At 34.3% G+C, this 21,890-nt stretch overlaps 1 protein-coding gene across 1 annotated transcript in view; it reads right to left on the reverse strand.

Annotated features, from left to right (window-relative positions):
* Positions 1-4,831: 4,831 nt before the first annotated feature.
* LOC149537701 (lysophospholipid acyltransferase LPEAT2-like) overlaps positions 4,832-21,890 on the reverse strand; it is a 136,358-nt gene continuing 119,299 nt past the window's right edge. Inside the window, exons 12-14 of the mRNA XM_089799076.1 lie at positions 8,559-8,669; positions 8,331-8,378; positions 4,832-5,180 (exon numbers count right to left, since the gene is read on the reverse strand). Coding sequence (XP_089655202.1) covers positions 5,031-5,180; positions 8,331-8,378; positions 8,559-8,669 — 309 coding nt within the window. The 3' untranslated portion in view covers positions 4,832-5,030. The remainder of the gene's footprint in view (positions 5,181-8,330; positions 8,379-8,558; positions 8,670-21,890) is intronic.

Below are 21,890 nucleotides of genomic sequence, written 5' to 3' on the forward strand. Positions count from 1 at the left end.
CCTGGAAAGTCAAGTCCTCTAGTTACTCCCTTAGAGCTCTCTTCACCTAAGGATGCCTATCAAACTCCCTCTGAATCTCATATCAATCTTCTAACTTTCTGGTGACAAGTTGTTACTTCCTAATGATATATACATGGGTAGGCCCATTTAAAATCATGCAGTCACACACATGTATTTCCAAACTCCCTTTGAGAATCAATCTTCTAAGCTCCCGCATTGCCTTTGAAGAAGTGTGATACTCCCTCTTAATGTAGAAGGATACTCATAATCTCAATCATCAAAGTTATTTGTTTTGAAAGCCTTACTTTATCCACCTTGATTACAACTTCTTTTGGAGCTATTGTCATAAGAATGAGTTTGCACAATTTTGGTGGAATGTGTACCAACCTTCTTTTCCTGCAAGAACATCCTTAGACATAAAGGAAAAGATTAGGGCAAATAACTCTTCTAGTATGTATATAATTGCAAAGACACTACAAAGAGTAGATAAATGTAATACTCAAGGATAAGAATACATATCTGCCCATAAGGGTCACAGAACATCTCCTTTCTAAAGATGGTTCGAGTGGGAATGAAACATTGATTATTATTCCCTCCACAATGTAAAATTCCCACTTATTCCATTGTCTATAGAGTTTTCAATCAAGCCCAAATGCGAGACAATCATGCATGAATGATATCAACCAACTCTATTAGTCATCAACCTCTATATTTGAAGTGATCATCAGATGTCTCAAATACCTAGTAAGGCCAAAGTATATGCAAATATAAGTTCTTTGGTAAATGAGTTCCATTTCTTGCCCTTTCTGATATAAATCTATTTAAACAGTACTTGGTTGACAAACATCATTAGATTTCCCATGACATGTTTGACAATGCCACATTCATTCTATAGATATATAGTTGTTGCACTAAATTTTGAGTGTATCCACTACAAATGGATCAAAGACCCATTTTCTTAATAAGAGGTAGATTTATATTCAATGGATGGTATTTCGATGTGAGTTCACTTATATTGACCCCTTGTAGTTAGCGTTAGGACAACTATATTAAATTCTCTTTTCTTACTAAATTTGTATATATTCTTCTTCAAAAAGAATGTAACTCCTCTATATAAATTTCTTTGCCAATGGATTATCTCTCTCCTTGACTGATTAACCTTCAATATGTTTTATACTCCGTTACCTTCGTTTTATCTTTCTCCATCATTTCATTTACAATCATTCTTCATAAACCGTAGTTATATCTATTCATATTAATTAAACATCATCTCTTATATATCTCTTTGGATGTATACTATTTTTTTGTTTCATGAGTAAACCACAAGCTAGTCTTTGAGTTTCACCAACTAAATCATACCCTTGCAACTTACTAACGCTCAAATAAAGGTCTTAAACTTGTCAACATCACATTTTCACAAGCTTTATAGGCCTCCTTTAAAACACCTTATTTAAGACACCAAACTACCTCTTGAAGAGTTGTAACGATGAACCATCAAGTATTTGTCTGCAACAACAAGCTCAGTACTTGACCTAAAGCAATTCCCATTCACAGGTGACATTGTTACAATAGCTGAAGTAGTTTGAACATATGTTTATAGTCACATGAATATGGTACTTGCTACAACACATACAATCAATGGCTCCATTCTTGAGTTATAGATTTTCACTAACAGTTGGACCATGTCTAAGAGTCATCACTATAGGAGGAAAATCCTAACCACAAACTTTAGATATGAATGATACAGATTAAAAGTTGATGGTTGACCCCTTGAGCATAGGAATACCTAAGAGGCTAGTATGGTTATGCATGAAAGCTTCATGAGATCACAATTTGTTGCAGCTAGTATGACAAGTCTTACACCAAATCCTTCAATGCAAATCTTTGACACCAGCATGAATGTTATGTGCTTTTCTAATTGCTCATTTAACCGTGAATAGAGATTCACACACTTCCTGCATTACCCACGTATTTTAATTATTATTAAAATCGTTATAGTTTTCGAACACAAGCTTTTGAAGATGTGGACATAATTAAGTTGGCCCACAAGTTTGCAAAAACATCTCACCAGAATTATTAAAGTTGGCCCACACGTTCTCTCCTAATGCAACCTCTGAAATAAAAAATAAAAACTCAAACATTTGGTCCAGCCAATTATTAATACTTTGTTGCAGCTGTATTTTGGTTTGGCTTGATAATGGGTTAAGATAAATTTATTTGGAAAATGAATCGGTTCTTTAGTCTCATCTTTTCCATATAATGAACTGCAATTTATATTGTCGGTTGCACAATTGATTATATCCTTTCATAATGTATGACATTGAGTTATGATATTGCTTATTCATGGTATCGGCCCAAATAATAAGAATATAAGAAATTTAATTCGTAAGGTTCCCACATAGTACTATTGTTGACAATAACCCTAATAAACTGCATCCTACAAACTATGGATACAAGTGTTGAATATATAGAGTATAACAACTGCATGATGAAATCTTTGATGTCAAAGCTTACATTCAGCAGGACATATGAGGTGGCATCTCTTGGAATCCTTCTCGAGTATCTTCTTTGTTTTGAAGAGGGGATGTATTGCCACTTTAAACCAAGTAGAAAGTATGATCATGTTCCTTGTGGTAAAAAAGAAAAAAATGAAGACTGGATTGTTTATCTGTAATTCATAATATTGCCTCCCACAATATTGATTTGTGAACAGTAAGTGCAAAATAAAATATTTCACTAAGACGGAATTCATGCTGATTTGTTCAAGTACACACACACACACAATGTCTTGATTTCTCTTAGGTAGAAACAATTTCTTGCTTGAACGGGTAACATATTCTTTGCTAAATATAGTTTTCTTCTCTATATTGCATGTGCACCAAAAGTTACACAATAATTTCTTCTGGCATCTCCTCTCCTTGTTGCTTGAGGTTCCTCTATTTCATGGTGGACAATGACAATCTTTGCTATGAAACATGGGTAAAAGGTCGATATTGTGTGCCACAAGAATCATCTTACTTCTGTTTGCTTTCCCAATTCTCAGTTTGCAAATTGTGAACTAACACACTGATGTTTGTATCTTCTATCAATCACTTCTGCGTACACCAACTGGATTGGTGATCTTCTATGGATCTTTGAGGTAGGCAATTTTAATGAGTTCCGACCATTCATTCTCTTATATATATTTATTTCAATACATATGCAGTCTAATAACATGGATCTTTTTTGCAAATGTACTAACATGGCCATTCTAATTGATATCTTCCAAATGCATATTTGGATCTCTTATAAATATGAGACATGTCTCTAAGGTTTAATCATCATTTAATTTATATATTTAATATTAATAATTTGTATTATATATATAGAAAATGATGATTATCAATAATAACAATGTATCTCAGATCGAATTAATCTGACTGAAGCTACAATTTTAACATAGGGCATGTTTTCTTTTAATGGAGAACGATGGGGTTATATATCTAGGTTGTTTATGGGTTTGTGTCCAAAAATATTGGGGATACACACCCATGGAACATAAGGTATGAATAGTTATGTACACATAAAGACATGACACAAATCAAATGATGATGCCAAAACACTCTCTATGCTGCAATGTCTATGCAGGGAACAGATAGGGCTAACATACAATTGTATTCTGATTTGCAATTTGATTAATAGATAAAAGTAAAACTTTTTTCATTTATTAATTAAATAGAAAATCAGAATACAATTGTATTCTGATTTTCATTTTAATTAATAAATAAAACGAGTCTAATCAGGGTGCATTCTGCTCTCTGGATAGAAAATGGTCATCCCTAAATGAGTTTAATAAAGATCATCATGTGTTTCCATCTTGGAGGCACTGTTTTGAATGGGAGAGATATAATCTAAGCACAGCCAGGCACACTGGCTCCCATCTGGATGGTACATTGTGGGGATATTGTGGGCCTGTATGGAATTGTCCCTTCAAGAATTGTTATGCCAGAAATTCAATAATCTATTTGAATGGGAGAAAGACTTAAAAAACTTCCCCTCTGCACACATCATCAAGCACTTAAATAGATGTATTTCCTTAATAAGCCTGCAGATAAACCTTAATAATCCCAAGATCATAACCCAGATATTGGCAAATGCAGGTATAGGAGAACAGTACTAATAACAGATACTTATTGGCAGGCATGTTGAGCTTAAATGAACCTCAGAATTGATAACAAGAATGGAATACTTCAAGTCAGTACTTCCAGGTTAATATATGCATGATAAATTTAGCAGGGTATCATTCCACAATATAAGCACGATTCAGAAGTTTGTTTATGAACAGATGGCTATAGAAACAAAAGCACTTATCTTCCTTGAGTTAGGAGGAGAAGCATATTTTCCAAGGCCCTGAACTGTAAGTTAATTTGTAATATATTTCTTTCTATTTTGTTTTGAAAATCTCTGATATGCTCTGTATTATTGTAGTTTGAGATAAATTTACCAGACTCTTAAGATTTGCAAACATGCATCACTGTTCATCATATGTCAACTGAGGTTATAGTCCATCTCATTTTAGTGGAAAAATTTGAAATTTGATTAGGCTCTCGTGTCTCTCATTAATACAGAACCTCATTGCAGTAAATATCTCTATTTTGTATTTAGTGTATATTTCAATTTTCTTATTTAAAAAAGCTCAAAGCTTTTCAATATTAAGGTCAGATTGTTGCTCAAAAATGTTTTACATCATCAACCATAGGAAAGAATGAATACATTAAAAAAAATGCAATTGCATACAATAAAAGGGAACATCTGGGAAAGATACAACACTCTTTATGTTAAAAACATGACATGATAATAAATTACAGGATCTAAATGTTCTTCATTGCAAATATGATCTCTTTTGTACTGTATCTTACATCAGAATTCATAATTTTAGTCAAATGCCCCACAACTTGACTGGCTTATAGAAGCCCTCTCAGCAACAAAGAAATACCTTCCTCAAATAATCATCTGGAATAGACTATTCTAAGTCCTTTCAATACCAAAAATTACTCTCCCATATGGGAAAATCCATCTTCACCAATTAGTGCACAAAACAATGCAATAAACACAGGATTCCTCTCCAGACATGTCTTAAAATCATTCCAGCTTACCGCCTCATCACCATCAACATCAAAAAGCTTAAAAATTTGATATACCTAAAGCAACATGAAATACAATTAGGCTGATGTCAAGGAATTCAATAAAGAAAAATATATATTTTAGATTCTAATTCCACAATTCCAGCACAATTTTTTTTTAAATTTATCACTAGTTGGATGGGGGGTCAATATTTCCTAAGTTAAGAATCTGAGAACCATATAAACTCAGCTTCACTATTTCCTAGGTAAAGAATCTATGATACTTCCTCAGCATTGATGATTTGGGAGGTCAATATTATTATTATTCTATAATGCATTCATTTATTCTCCGGAATAAAGATGTAAAGAGATATTACATCTCATCATGACAAAGAATGTTCTATAAAACATGCCCCTTTATTCATCTATAAAAAAATACAAATTTTCTATCAGATGTACCTATGTAGTCATATATTCTTATTTTATATTGAGCATGTAAATATTACACATTTTTCATATATATCTAGTAACATGAAAATGGCATCCAATTTTCTTGTTTCTTATGTTTCTCATCATTATTGCGGACATTGTTGCCCTAATTTTTTTATCATTACCAAAAATAAGTCTTTGTTCTTGTGGCTTTGGTCATGAGATCAACGGCTGACATTTGGCCTCAATTTCTGATTGATAAAACAAGTAAAAACCTTTCTTTGTAACTTATGGTAATGAGATGGACTGTTGGCATTTTGTCCTAATTCATGGTCTGAAAGAAAATTCAACATTCAAAGCCAAATTCAAAATATTCCGTTGATTTAGTTTATCCTTTTTAAAGATCAAATCAATTTATAAAATGGAGGAAAGTAGTGCATTACCAGACTAAAAAAAAACTAGAAGCCTGGTCTAAGCACACATATTATTACCGATTTGAAATGCTGGAAAATACATACCCTTGAGTTTATTTAAAAAGTGGCTTAGGCTTGTGAGAGTTGTGACTTTTCAAAAATGAAGAAAAATCATAATTCCCTCACCTTTTCCTCTTACCAACTGCCACATTTCCAATCACATGGGCTATTAGAGAAACCCTTTTCACATATCATCTACCAATATGGATGTATGGGAAATTGGCCTTTTTACCAAATACCTTACTGGTTTGGGTTTGGGAGCACGAGTTTGGAAAATGGATATGGCTAAAAAAATGGGCACAGGCACTAGTATCATCCAAACCTTAGAAACTAAATGTGAAAGTACTCAATGTTGTATACACCAAAAAGAACAAAACCAAAGATGTCCCTTGCTGGAAAAATGTAATGTACCCTTAGGAATAAGGGACTATTAACTCACAACATCAATTGCAAGAGACTTCTTTCCAAAAAGGCTCTAATAACACTTAGAATGATGATAATTCACACTACTTAATGCAATAAAGATAGATTATGAATTACTTCCGATACCACTTATAATATGATGCTATATGATATATTACATATCCGAGTGATGGAGTCCAGAGCATCACTGTTATCTCTAATATATTGATGAGATTTATGCAAGGATGACCTCTGCTAGATATCTGATCTGCACTTCAGCTATAATAATATGAATTTTGCAATCAATAATTTTGATACCTGTCTGTGACACAGCACTAAGAATGTGCCAATGTCTCCAATATTGCTTATAGTGATGATATTGGTATTTCTGACCAGTATCTACAATGTCTCCAATATTGCTTATATTGATGATAATGCAATGTCTGATGTGAACTTTATAAATGTGAAATGTACAGCTATTCTTGATAGCAATATTGGAATATATGCCACCGATTTATGCCAAAGCAATTGCTCTAAGAAAGCTATCCAAAACTGAAATAAGAAATAAATAAGAAAGATTCGAAGATGCCTTTTAAAATCAATATCGATCCCCTTATATCTTCAGTAGAATTGTTGCATTTCTTGCTTTGGAGTGGACACCTTCTTACCCTTTCTTAGTTGCACTTCCCCATGAATAATTGTTATGTTATACAAATCATACCCCATTGGATAACTAATCCATGGTAAGTTAGTAGCCAATAATTCTTTGGCATCACGTAATAGTGTTGATTATATTTGTTTACTTGATTTCTTCTTCATGTTTGATGGAGGCCTCATTATATTTAGATTAGCATCATGTTTGAAGGCTTGATATTCTCTGCAGTCACTTGGCATCTTATCTTAGCTTGACTGCCATTCTTTAAAGAATATATGCAGTTATGAACCATTGCATTTAACTGTTGCTTCTGTAGACAATCATATCACATTACTATGAAGGTAATCAAACTGACCGACTTGAACATGTCCAATAGTTATTTGATGTGCTCTGTTCACTCTAAGCTGATGCCTTCTATGAAACATAATTACTATTAGCTTCTTTTCACTGCTTCAACTTACATAGTTGGTGATCAGGCTGAGATTATGTTTTGTTTTGCTTGATTGATCTAAAACATCAAACATGACTGGCTTCAATGTATGTACAGAGGTTGCTGCTTGTCAGTTGTTTGATATGAGCGCTATCTTTGATGGATGCAATTGTCTCTATTAAGATTGGACTGGGGCTAATTAATTATTCTTCTCAAGACCAGATGATAAAGGGATAATATAGCAATTATAATGAATACTTTATATTGCTGATATTCAATGAATGGTGCATTCTTTAATATCTCCAATGATTGCTTGATAACCTGTCCTTTGTGGTATTTTTGGGAGCTGTCTGCCGATAAGGTGGGGACACCACAAAAAATACAATACTGACCTCACTTGTATCAAACAACAAGAGGACTGCTTCGAGATATTGTGGGAAGTCTCTAAGATTGCCTTGCTTCTTGACTTTTTTGGTATTAAAATACAATAGATTTTCTGTAGTATCTTCCATTTAGTAATATAATTTTCCTTAAATAAATAAAGGCAAAGCTAGCATGTTCATATTTGGACAGAAGTTTAGCATGGAGGTTCACAATCTTGGACCTGGACATGTGTTACTCTAAATGGATTTGTGTTTGGCTAAGAATTTCAAGTGATTATGATGCTCTATCCTTGCAGTTCATTTCTTGAATTTAAAACTTTAAAGTTTCAAATTTTAGAGACAGGTGTTTCTGTTCCAGAATTTAATTAGAGACCACAAATTCTCTTTATAGTATATACATCAATATTCCAAAAACAACTTTACTAAAGTTAAGTGAGCAATGATCATGAAACATACATTGTTATCAGAAATACATGGGAAGACCAGTTCCAATATTCGTTCCACCTGAATGGACAAAGTCAAATATATAATATCATCAAGAATCCAAGTAGTTCCTAGATTCTATGAAAATTTGAATAGAATCATAGTAAGCAATATACACCACCATCTAAACAAAATCAATTAATACTGTCAAAGTTTCAAACAGTATAGCAAATTTAATAGGCAAAAATCACCACATATTACCTCTTCCTTCAAAAGGATGCCGTTGCCACTTATGTCACAGTATTTGAATGCAAACTCGCAAACAAGAGGAAATCTTGGTTGTTTCAAGATTGACATCGAACCATATAGGAACTGCACAATTATTAGAGAAAATTCTGGTTAATGTGTGTATAGCGTTAACACAACCTAGCCTTACAACACTCATAATTCAGTAAATACTAATTTACGCTGCAGAAAGAATACCGCACCACAAAGTCACAATTGAAATCAAATGTTTCAGGCTCAGTATTGCTCAGAAAAGAATGTAGTTTTCATCTAGGAGTTAGCATAAAAAACTTAATAAGATTGAATACACTTGACAAACAGAAAGGCTACTCAATGAAGAAAGTACTGTCAGATAACAGCCTTCATCCTGGTGAAGATTAACTTGCTCCTGTATTTAACCTGAATTTTATTGTTAAAAGATTACAAATAGTATATTAAATCAATTCTGTGTATGTAGTGAATAAAAGTAACTCCTAATATGATGTTTCTGGGTTATCCTCATGGACCCCTCACACAGTTCTTAACAAGGTAAAAGTAACGGATGTAATGTCCCCTGGTGGGACTTTACTCAATTTACGCTAAAACTCCCAACTAGGGTTTGGATTGTGCCTGGAAATGAATATTTTACTTAGCCTTTGTAATGTCCCTTACTAAGAGGCTACCAATTTCCAATGATTATCAAACATCACTATGCATGAAATTATATTAAATTAAGAAACAACTAATGATTCATAATACATTAGTGACAGTTGACATACTTAGGCCCTGATTCCTTACTCCTCTCCAAATCCTCAACCCTAAGGAGGATGGGGAATCACTTGTCATAGAGCATGATGAACTCTAAATTTTGGCAAAATTTTTAGAGTCCCAAATACCATGCCAAAGAGAAGATATTTAGAGCTTACCCACTACTTATATTCAAACAATATACTAAAAGTCATGATCAAAGAATGTGGAAAAGAAAGTTTGATTCATATTTGGCATCTTGTTCGGGTACATAGTTTCCAGATTTGGCCATTGCCTATCGTATAATGATGTCTTCATTGTCAAAAGTAGGAGAATTCAGTAATGTCAATGGAGGTGGTAAAATGAGAAACATGTTTGAATGTAGTCAAGGATATCAATAGCTACACTTGTTGTCATATTGACTCATTGGAGTTGCTTGAAACAGTATCAATGCAAATGGAATGTGAAAGATCAGAGTCAACAGACAAGACCAATTTAGATAACGAAGTACACAACTTTGTTGGTCTTCTTGTGTCAGGATGATTGCTTCCAATCTGACTCAGATATTCATCATAGTTATGTTAGGATTAAACCATGGACGAAAATAACAATTACATGTAAATATAACCAATATCAAAAAATAGTAGATCACACAGAAAAGAACACAAGACACCAAGATTTAACATGGTTCACCCAATCCCTAGGCTACGTCCACCAAACAACAAGATTGATATATTACGATCCAGTGATTACAATCTGATTACAATCTGTAATCCCTTACAACTCAATATCGCCGCAAGAACCAATTTTCGCATCACCCTTATGAAACAATCCCTAACCCTAAGCCCTTTTATACAAGTATTTTTACCGCTTTAGGGTTACAATTAATAATTACATGTTGGCCCAAAATCCTGATAAAATAGGGCTCCGGCTGTATTAGGCGCTGCAGCCCCCAAATCCTCGCTCAGGGCCCAGCTCGGCTCTAAACCTCAACAAGGAATTATGGAGTATGTACAGTACTTCCCTAATCAATCACCACAATCTAACAATCTCCCACTTGTGGATTGATTAGGCTCCACACTAAACAACAATCTCCCACTTAGAGACTGATCTTGTAGCTATGCCGCTACTCCATGAGACTCCCACTGGATCAGACCATCCTAGATTCTGCTGTTCTTTTATTCATGTTTAGTCTAGAGGACCAACTGAAGCTGAAGAGGAGTTTAGCTTCTCCCTTGTTACTACCTTTGCAAACATATTTGCTGGATTGTCATTTGTATGTATCTTGTCCAGCTTTAACTGTCCATTTTCCAAAACTGACCGAATGAAATGGTACCGCAACTATATGTGTTTCGTCATTGAATGCAGAGCTGAATTCTTTGCAAGATGAATGGCACTCTGACTATCTATAAACAAATAATTATCCTTCTGAGAGTGTCCCAATTCTTCCAAGAAGAACTGAAGCCATATCATCTCCTTGATTGCCTTTGTAGCAGCAACATACTCTACCTCTATAGTGGATAAAACATTAACCTTCTGTAACCTAGAAACCCAACGCATGGCTGCCCCACCAACAGTGAAGACATAACCTGTAGTACTCTGCCTGGTATCAATATCCCTTGCCAAATCTGAGTCAACATAGCTCTATAAATCAGTAGTAAAGCCCCCAAAGTGTAAAAACTTATTGAATGTTCCTCTCAAATATCTGAGAATCCATTTGACTGCATTCCAATGCTCAATTCTTAGATGACTCATATAACTACCAATGACTCCCACTGCATGTGCAATATCTAGCCTTGTACATACCATAACATACATTAAGCTTCCTACAGTTGAAGCATAGGGTACCTTGGACATCTTATCCTCCTTTGCTTGTGTCTTAGGACACATCTCCTTAGTCAACGTCAAATGATCAAATAAAGGTGTGTTGACAGCTTTAGCATTCCCCATAGAGAAACATTGCAACACCTTCTCAACATAATCAGCCCGAGATAGCATCAATTTTCAGTTCTTATCTTTGCAAATCTTCATACCAAGAATTTGTTTTGCTGCCCCCAAATCCTTCATAGCAAATGCATGTGCTAACTGGTGTTTCAACCCCATAATATGATCCATGTTAGACCCAGCTACAAGCATATCATCAACATATAAACATAAAATAATGTCGCTGTCATCATCCAACCTCCTAAAATAAACACAATGATCTGAATGACACCTATTGTATCCATGCTCATGCATAAAACTATCAAATTTTAGATACCATTGCCGAGGTGCTTGCTTCAAGCCATATAAACTTTTCTTCAATTTGCACACTACGTTTTCCTTACCTTTGACCTCAAATCCCTGTGGCTGAGCCATATATATCTCTTCATCCAAACCACCATGAAGATTGTTCTAACATCAAGCTGCTCTAAATGCAAATCTTCAGTAGCCACAATACTTATAACAGTATGGATAGAAGTCATTTTAACAACAAAAGAAAATATCTCATCAAAATCAATGCCCTTTTTTTGTGCAAATCTTTTTACAACTAACTTGACTTTTCATACAATTTCACTAGGGTTTGCATAAACTTTTCTGATGTCTTCACTTTTGTAATATTAAATACCACCAATGGTGCCAGGCATAATCAAATGCTTCCAAGTGCTTTTCTGTCTAAAATATCCTAGTCGTCATTTGACATAGATCCCTGATTCTTGATTTTTCCTTCCAATGGCTTCCATAAATCCTTCTGATAAAGATAGTCTTCCATTTGCATCTTCCATAACTGAAAGTTCTGCCCATTAAACCTGTCAACCTTCAGCTTACCCTTGTCTACCATCACTCCCACTCGACCGTGAGACTCCCACTCAATTGTGAGACTTTCTTGTAGAGGATAACTGAAAAACAACCTTTCTCTGATACCAATTGTTAGGATTAAACCATAGACAGAAATAACAATTACATGCAAATATAACCAATATCAGAAAATAATAGAACACACAAAAAAGAGCACAAGACACCAAGATTTAACGTGGTTCACCCAATCCCTAGGCTACGTCCACCAAACAACAAGTCTGATATTATTACAGCTCAATATTGCCGCAAGAACCAATTTTTGCATCACCCTTATGAAACAATCCCTAACCCTATGCCCTTTTATACAAGTACTTTTACCGCTTTAGGGTTACAATTAATAATTACATGTCGGCCCAAAATCCCGATAAAATAGGGCCCCAACTATATTGGGGACTACCACCCCCAAACCCCCGCTCAGGGCCTCGCTTAGCCTCGAACCCCGGCGAGGAATTATGGAGTATGTACAGTACTTCCCTGATCATTCACCACAATCTAACAAGTTCTCAGCTATTGTCAGATCCCTTGTCTAATGTTTCGACAATAATTGATTCTCACATTGATGGCTCTGTTCCACCAGTAGTTTCCTTGACACCAAAAGATAGTGAAGGTAGTTAGATGAGTACAAAAGAGGAAATTCCAAATTTATGAAGAGGATACCATCCAAGCAACAAGAATTCTGAAGTAAATTCAGTCAACGAAAAAACTTAGAACTGCGAGCCAATGCTGTTAAATGGTTGTTTATTATATCTCAAAATTCATCACTTTCATCAAAAGTCATGTGAAGATTTAAAGGAGCCCTCTACTAAACTGAAGCATGTCATCATATTGTAGACACTCATCGTGAATGGACTATTGGCATGATGGGACATATGAATCCAGTTCAGCAATTGGAATTTTGGTAGAGCAGAAGAATATTTTTGTAACAGCTCAAGTGTTTGATAGGGACATTCAGTCTAGTTCATGCCTAATGAAAGAATTAGTTAATGAAGCCCATTGAAGTTATGCTTACTATGTAGTTGTTTGTGAAATTATGGTGGCACCTATGAAACTATATGTCTTAGCTTTAATGACAATCCTTGGACCCGAGCAAGCAAACATTCAGATAGTTATGAATAAATTCCAAATTTCAATATTTGAATATTGGAATGATTTTTACATAAAATATATCCATGACAAAAGCATTTATTTGATTGTAATAAAGACTGGAGAATGTATACAGCAATATTAATGTGCAATACAATGATGATGATATTCTACAAGCAAGCACCCACAGAATACCACATGCCACGTGATGATAAAGAAGTACATGGCCCTTCTACTATGGTCTTTTGTCCACTAGATTTTTCGAACAATCAATTTCAGAATGGTTGTTGGTGTTTATCAAAGATTCACAAAAAGCTTTTTCCAAGTAGATGTTCGAGATATTGGAGAATGCATAGACACGACAATAGGAATTCTTGTTTCCGGCTCAAATAATCAACGCATTCTTTACACAAAATCCAATAATACCAAAAAACCAAAATTTGGAGTTTACGGCAAAAATATGGATGACGTCAAAAGTTCCTATGCATCATCGATTATCAAAGAACTATACTATGCTTGAGCGAACGTGGTGGAGTTTGTATATACTGGAGACGACCTTTTACACCGTACATGCACAGAGCCAAGAAGGTTGAAGACAGATTGCCGCAAACAGAGAAAGGGTGACCAAAGTTTAGGGATATTCACCGGAAGAGAAGCATAAATACTTTCCCAGTCAGCTACCATTTTCCACCATTGATTCCTCGCCTAGTCAATATTATGCCGATGACTTGATATTAATGAAAGACTGCCGCAAACAGAGAAAGGGTGACCAAAGTTTAGGGATATTCACCGGAAGAGAAGCATAAATACTTTCCCAGTCAGCTACCATTTTCCACCATTGATTCCTCGCCTAGTCAATATTATGCCGATGACTTGATATTAATGAAAGACAATCGCTTCATGAGAAACCATGGACGGAGAGAATAATATGTTTAATCGATACTTCAGGTTACGGGGACTATATAAAATTATGTTTATCAATATATTATAACAAACCTTTACTTTGTTTAAAAGGACGTGACCTTTTAGTATTGAAAAATCATACTCTCTTTTGAATAAGATATAAATAACGAAAATATTAAATAATAATAAAAAGACACATTCAAACATTCATATTCTGAAGAAGTTTTATTTTAAAAATAAAATAAGAAGTCCTTTGTTTATTTTTAAATGGCATGGAGATTTAAACTAGGGATGATTCATTCTTTGTTATTATTTTTTGAATTCAATTTAAATGTCAGATGAGAGGACACACTTGTTTAGCACCTTAAATTCAACCATCACAAATATTGTAATAAAGTTCAATATAGACTAATTTAAGATTGCATATATATTTGATTTGTAACATCTTGATTATTTAATTGTTGGCAGTATAAGTGCATAGAACATTATAAAGTTGTACGTGAAAATCTTCACTGAAGTTGACTCTATTGCCCGAATGAGCAGAGGCACTGGTATTTTTATTATTAAAGTCAGAAAATCTATATTTTCCTTCTTATGAACCTCAAATCCATTATTAACAAAACTTTATACAAAACATTCCATTCAAACACTCAACATTCAATTTTATTTTAATCGAGTTCAAGGACTTTGCTAGCCATAGAACTCCCAAGCTTAATTTCGCTATAGAAAAGCTTTGAACCAAGGGATTGGGTTCAAGAAGGTCTACCCGCCTAGGTGTAGCGAAGCTTGAAGTGCAGGGGAATCAAAGTGATTCTCGTTCGTTGGACAGAACTGATCTGCAATTTTGGGAACCAACAGGGTACTTGAAAACCAATCTACAAATAGGTTCCTTTAAGGCTTCATGACCCTATCCATATCCCACCTTGGGATTCACCTACCTTGTGAGGAATTACTCTGTCTCTCCCTAACAAAACCTACCTATCCTCTCAAGGGGCAATAGCAAGTGATTAAAGATTAGGCTAAGAATATACTAATATCTCTTGTATTATGAATAAAATATAACTTTTATGTGTGTGTGTGTGTAAAATTCTGATTTCACTATAATTAAAATAAATTAATGGTTGAGCATCTACAATAGACCATATAATGGCCCATTATCCCTAACCAACAATATAATATGAATTCTTTAAGTATAGATGCCATCTTTTTCTTTCTTCCCTTGTTTCTTCCCTTGATGAATAACAAATAACTTCTTATTCTTCCATGCAAAATGAGTGTGTTTGGTCTCCCCCTTGCATTTTTATTTTCTTAGAGGTACCTCTCTTCAAATAGATCAACCACTAATAGTTACAACTCATCAATTAATTGCATCTCCGTACGATCACTATTTGTCATAATTGCTTTCTTTATTAATTATTATAACTTATCCCTCCAATTATAATCATTGTCCATTCTCCAAATATTCTAACTAATCATATATGCTTAATAAGTATGAAGACAATTAGCGTCAACTAGTAATATCGATGACCAAACCTTTCATGAGTTGCTATCATCATGGTCCAATCGATGCTTTGGTGATTATGTGCCTCCACATGGTGTTATTATAGTAGTTGTAATTATGATTAAGGGCTTTTATTTATTAATCAAAGATCTTGTCAATTTATTGTTAATATTATCAATGATTAATTCCTTGAATCAATAACAATTGTCATGATTATCATAGTCCATTCCCAACTTAGTTGATCTATGCCTTATTAATCATGTTCGACCCTTATGGTTATATATGATGTTTCACTAACAATGTAGCATTGTTGTTATCAAATGAGTTTTGTCCACTCAATCATTCTCATTGAGTATTTTATTGAAGATCATCTTAGGATGTGATCCCAAACACACCAATATCACCAATATACCTTTTGACTAAGGTCATTGTTTGTCTTTACTCGAAAGTCCATGTATGGGTCATAAGGATGGAATGTGTCAACTCCATAGAGTCGGTAGACATCATTTCAGTAAATATAATCTCTTCTCAACGTTTGGCCCGATCAATGATAACACGACTCTTCTAATGTCAATAGCTTTGATTGATACTTGCTGATTTTAAACTTTTCATGCTAACATGGCAATTATTAGACGTTCTTTTCAATTAATCAAAAGTATCATTGTGTTGGTAAATAGATTTGTCACTATAATAATGGTCCAACAGAGTATATGTGGCAAATTGTTCACAACAGTTGGATAGGCCCTTGATATGCGGCCTTCCTTTGTGTTTAGAGGGGCAACTCCCTCATATGATATAATTTTGAAGTTTTCAAATAAATATGAAATCGAACTTTAAAAGATGAGAAAATTCACGATGACGAATGTGCCACACGACTTCACAGCTTCCTTGAATTTAACATAAACTGCTAATAACAACAATCAAGATCCACGCTTGAGAACTATTACCAGCACAATGCTGATCCAAAGATTCATAAACATCTACACAATACCATGAGAATACTCATTGCAAAGAGAATCAACATTTCTAACAATTTATATTTGGAAGAAGAGAACTCAAATTGCATGTTCCTTTATTTTCTTGCACCAAGAACCTAAGAGGAATTTCTAATTACAAAGACAAAATTTGTACATACTTTCCAAATATCATCTTCTAATCAAAATTTTAGCATAGTGCTCCCTTTTTCTAAAGTCCAAAAAGTCCCCTTACAAAACCAAAAATGACTCCTTATATAGACACAAAGGTTAAGAACTACCTCTTCGTGGTTAATAACTACCTCCCAATTACGTGTTTTGGGAGGGGTTAATTAACCTTTACAAAATTAACCTATATGACCTGAAACTTAGACCTTACATATTTTGATAAAAAGATTGAATAACCAATCCTTATCGATCCCCTTGTGATCTTTAGATCATTTATCCAAATTACATCACTTTATTAATGAAGGCATTTCTATCTTATTGTGCTGCTATGTATCGATACATGATATCACCGAGGCTAGCCTTCCCATTCTTTGGGAGAGTTTCTAAATAATTGCTGGGAACCTCCATTTCTGACAAGACTTGATTATTAATTGCCATAGCTGTCTTGAGAATATGATTGGTGCATTCTCAATGATGTTGCAATTGCTTCCTTGCATTGTTGCCATCCCCATCTAGCTGCTTCTACCATGCTGCCCCTTGTCCGTCAAAACTGCCCTTGCCTACTATAGCAATACCATTCAGTTTTAGATAATTTTATCCATTCCATCGGTTTAGATGCCCACATCCTTGAGTTCACCGGTGCAATAACACTTCCATCAACTTGAAATAAGATGTTTGATTTGCAGGGTCCCAAGAAGGTGAGAGGTCCAACAAGAAAACGATGGTCAACAGGAATGTGTAGTATTGCCGAGTTGACGTTGTTACAAGCTGCTTGCCATGTCGCTAGAAATGCCTTAGAAATCAGCATTTTGTTAAATAGTTTGCATGTTTTGTCAATGGGTGCCACCAAGTGTCGCAGATTAGGAGAAGAAGGCAGGCTGCATTGGGAGTATGGGTACGACTCATGTGCTTTATCTGTGGTTGCTGCCAACAAGCCGCGACTGGGAGTAGAAAATAGTTTGCATGCTAGCCCATGGCCCGATGGGTAACGTTCACAACCGGTTACAAAGTTTGCAAATGAGCGCAGGCAGAGAGAATATTCAAACCCAGCTTTACACCTGCATCTTTTCAAGGTATTTGCCAAGCAATTAATGCATTGTTTGTGTTTCAACACCCTTCATGGATATAACTAAGAGAAATACGTCCATGCCACAGGCAGAGATCTCAATACCCGTGCATTTCAAAGGATGTCCAAGCTCTGTTTCAATTCCCTTATCTACCAATCACTTAACCATGATATTATTCCTTTGAGAAATTGCAATAAACATACAACTCCCTTTACACATATGCTTGATTCGATAAGTGTCATGTTCCCTTCGTACTATGTGCAGTATGAACTGGAGGTATTTCATCGAACAGTTCATGTGTATAGATTAGACATAAAACTTTGCAAGTTCATGTAGGATTCTTGCTAAACAATCACGTTGCCTAATATTCTTCATTCAGCATACATATTTCAAAGCCTGAGCTTCTCATTAATAAAATTATCATGTTACGGTGGTGAGAAACAATCCATCTGCCTGTGTGCATTCTTCATTTTCCATTGTTTGGCATTGATTTCTCTGACTTCATACTCTAGAAGAGGAAGAGTGGATGTGCGTTTGATGCCAAGGCAAAAGATTTTGGTTCAATCACAACTGATTGCGTTTTGTAGTTTTATGGTTTCATATTCCTTCCAGCTTTTTTTCTCAAGATTTTCCAGTAGATGTCACCATAATTTTGTCATGTTTTCACACAGATATGACTCATCTTTCAATCTCCAACCTTTATCAACTTAGTCAGAGAGGTAAATTAACCACTTCCAAAATACGTATTTTGGAGATTAACCTTAACCTTTTAAAAGTTTAATTTTTCAAGCATATCTTAACCTTTTGAGGGAGAGGTTAATGGTTAAGCTTTCAAAATGAAATACGGATTTTGACACTTAATCTTAACCTTTTTAGAGGTTAATGGTTAATGATGTAATTGAAAATACGTATTTTTGGTTCCTTCATTAACTCGTGACAACTTTTGACTTGGAAGCTAGATTTTGAAAATTCGAAGTGCTAGGCGGAGTTGGGAACTAGCTGAAGAATTCGAAGGGTGAAATTTCTCAAAAAAAATTGAGAGAAAGTGGCCATTCTAATGCTTAAAATGAGGCATATTTCGAAAATAACCATAGCATCAAAAAGGTAGGAATTGAGGCAATTTGACATCTAGGTAACACGTTGATGGGAAATTTTCTAACCTTCTTTGCTATTGAGATTCCTTTCCTCTAAAGACCTTGTTGATATGATAAATAAAGGTATAATTTATTATCATTAATTTTTGAATGTCACCTATGTGTTCACAAATTGATGGCAAGTCATCCATATTGAGAGTTTCAACTCTAGAATTGACTCTTCTATGCATGTTCCCTTTTAATAATAAGTTTAAACTTCAATCTAAACTTATTTAATTGTTTATTGAATTTAGCAGTCTCCATGTTTGGAATGTGGACATTACAATAGACCAATCTATATACCTAAAAAGTGTGGGTGTCTTGATTTTTTGCACCCTTTTGGGGGTATTCCTATAGATGCAATGAGTAATTCAATATATATATATATATAAAATTGTTTGTTATACATTACCTGATCTATAAGGTAGCCCTGCTAAAAGAGAATTTATGAACATGTGAGGAGATCCATAAACTAAGATGGAAATTCCTAAAAAATAGTTTGTTAACAATAGACTTTACATTTGTTTAGGAGAAAAAGAAAATTGAACCTATATTATAGTCAATGACCAAGGAACTAGAAATCAGCGTGAACAAACGACAATAGCTAAGAGATAGTTTTAACCTAGAAAAATCAACTTCAGGGAAGACCTCTATCTGAAAGGTGGGAAAACACACAAAATGCTCCAAATGGATTTTACAGGAGGTCTTAGCCTTATAGACTAACAAACAGAGCTAAAATAACTCAAGACTTATAGCCCAAATCACTTTTCACCTGCTCTATTCTTATGTTAGTCATGGAACCCAGATAAATTTTAAATACTAAACTCTACCATGCTACCCTAGCATCTAAGATGATTAATCCACATCCACACATAGTGAAAACATTACATTTTATTACAGAGAAAAGTTTTCCATGGAGACAAAATACTAAGAAAAGTGTTCCATGGAGGGGAAATACTAAAAATTGGAATGTCACTGGATGTACACTTTTAAGGAATTTGTCACTTTGTGTAAAGAGGAAAGTACTTTCATATTAGTTGTGACAAATTTGTCGAGTACAAATTTATTCGCCACTTTGTTTAGGATGAATATGTTGCTTATGATAGTTTTTTCATCGTTCTTTTGTGAGCCATCACTTTTGCATACAAACTTGAAATGAGGTGCCATTTTTATCAAAATTGCACTAAAGGAATCCAAAAAAGAAAATATAAAACGTTTAAGGTTTGATGTAGTTGAGGCCTCTTTTGGGATCTGCAACACAAGTCTTCTTTGTTATATGGTAAAACTAGACCCTTACAATCACACTATTACGAAGTAATTGGAAAATATTTGCTTGTTATTAACAGAGACCAAGAGGTCAATTTATACAAGAGACTAAATGATGTTTCCGTGGAAAACAATCATAAAGAATAGAAACATTATATTTTAGAAACATAAAACTAAATATTATAACATTCTAATATTTACACAAGATTACAATAGATAACTATTAGATACTAAATAGAGATAATAGAAATTATCTATTATCGTAATACCCTCTCTTAATGGTTAATCTATCCAGAGCACAAAGCTATCAAAAAGTGTAAAAGGCAGATTTTGTCTACTCAAGGTGCTCCGCATTGTTCGATGTGGGCTGCGAACCAAATTGCTTAGATAGGCCAGCTAAGTGCTTCCAAAATTCAACTTTCAGGTGCCCATATTTGTGGCAATAGTTACATTGAATGTTATTTTTCCAAGAGCCTTCTAAATCTAGAGCAAAGGATGTTTGTGGAGAAGATTACTGATGGTACTTTGGATAATGCTCCAAAACTTTCCAGATGAGCATAATATTCCAAAACAAACTGCAAAGAGCCATGAGTTAAGAGGTTTATAGGAATATATCAAATGCTATTCATATGATATTTAGATGGAGAAGATTAAGTGCGGTCTGCACATTCGGACCTGTAGATTATCTGGTTACAAACTTAACACTCCCTCTTAACTTGATAATCATACAGAGAGATATCATATCTAGCAACATCAATAAAGATAAACAAGCAAGAATTGATACTCTATATATATCTAAATCTTCTTAGCATGTGGTATCATAGAACACATGATAAAATGTCATATTACTAAACCTGTGATATGACAAATCACTACTACTAGTGATAAGATACAGGATAAATTTGAAGAACAATTTAAGTTCTTCATTTATCCAAGTTGTGAATCATAGATACTGGTATTCTTATATCACAACATGATCTTGAGTTAAGATCTACGAGAACACAGGATAAACCCTAGAGAATAATAAAATTCTTCTTTTATCCAGATTGTGACTTATAGTGATGTCTACATCACAATATGATCTTGAACTCATCTAGATCTTATAGTAGAACTCTATTGTTTAGCACATTATCTAAAAGATCATCATCTCTCATAATGTCTTTTATAGAAGTGTTCATTATCTCAAAGATCGTCACCTCCTAAATAATGAATACAAATGGTGGAGCCCATAACAGTCAATAGCTTGACAAATAAAATTATTTTTATTAATAATTTAAAAAATACAAATAGATTACAATTCAACCATACCAAGTCTTCTCCTGAAGTGGTCTATCTTCACTCTAGATAGAGGTTTTGGTGAGTATGTTTGTTGTTTGATCTGCAATGCAAATGTATTCTAATTTTATAGAATTCTTGTCTGCCATATCTCTTACATAATGGTGAGGAATTTCAATATGCTTGGACCTGTCATGAAGAACTAGATTCACCGAAAGCTTGATGGAACTCTGATTATCACAATGAATAATAGTCGGATTCATGGCTTGCCCAAATAATCCCACAAGTAACTTCCTTAGCCAAACTGCTTCTCGAGAGGCCATTGTTGTTGCAATGTATTTGGCTTCTCTGGAGCTTTGAGCCACTAAAGACTG

Source organism: Cupressus sempervirens, chromosome 9 (genome assembly GCF_028749045.1).
Source record: "Cupressus sempervirens isolate cs-2001-9-10 chromosome 9, ASM2874904v1, whole genome shotgun sequence".
Classification (NCBI taxonomy): domain Eukaryota; kingdom Viridiplantae; phylum Streptophyta; class Pinopsida; order Cupressales; family Cupressaceae; genus Cupressus; species Cupressus sempervirens.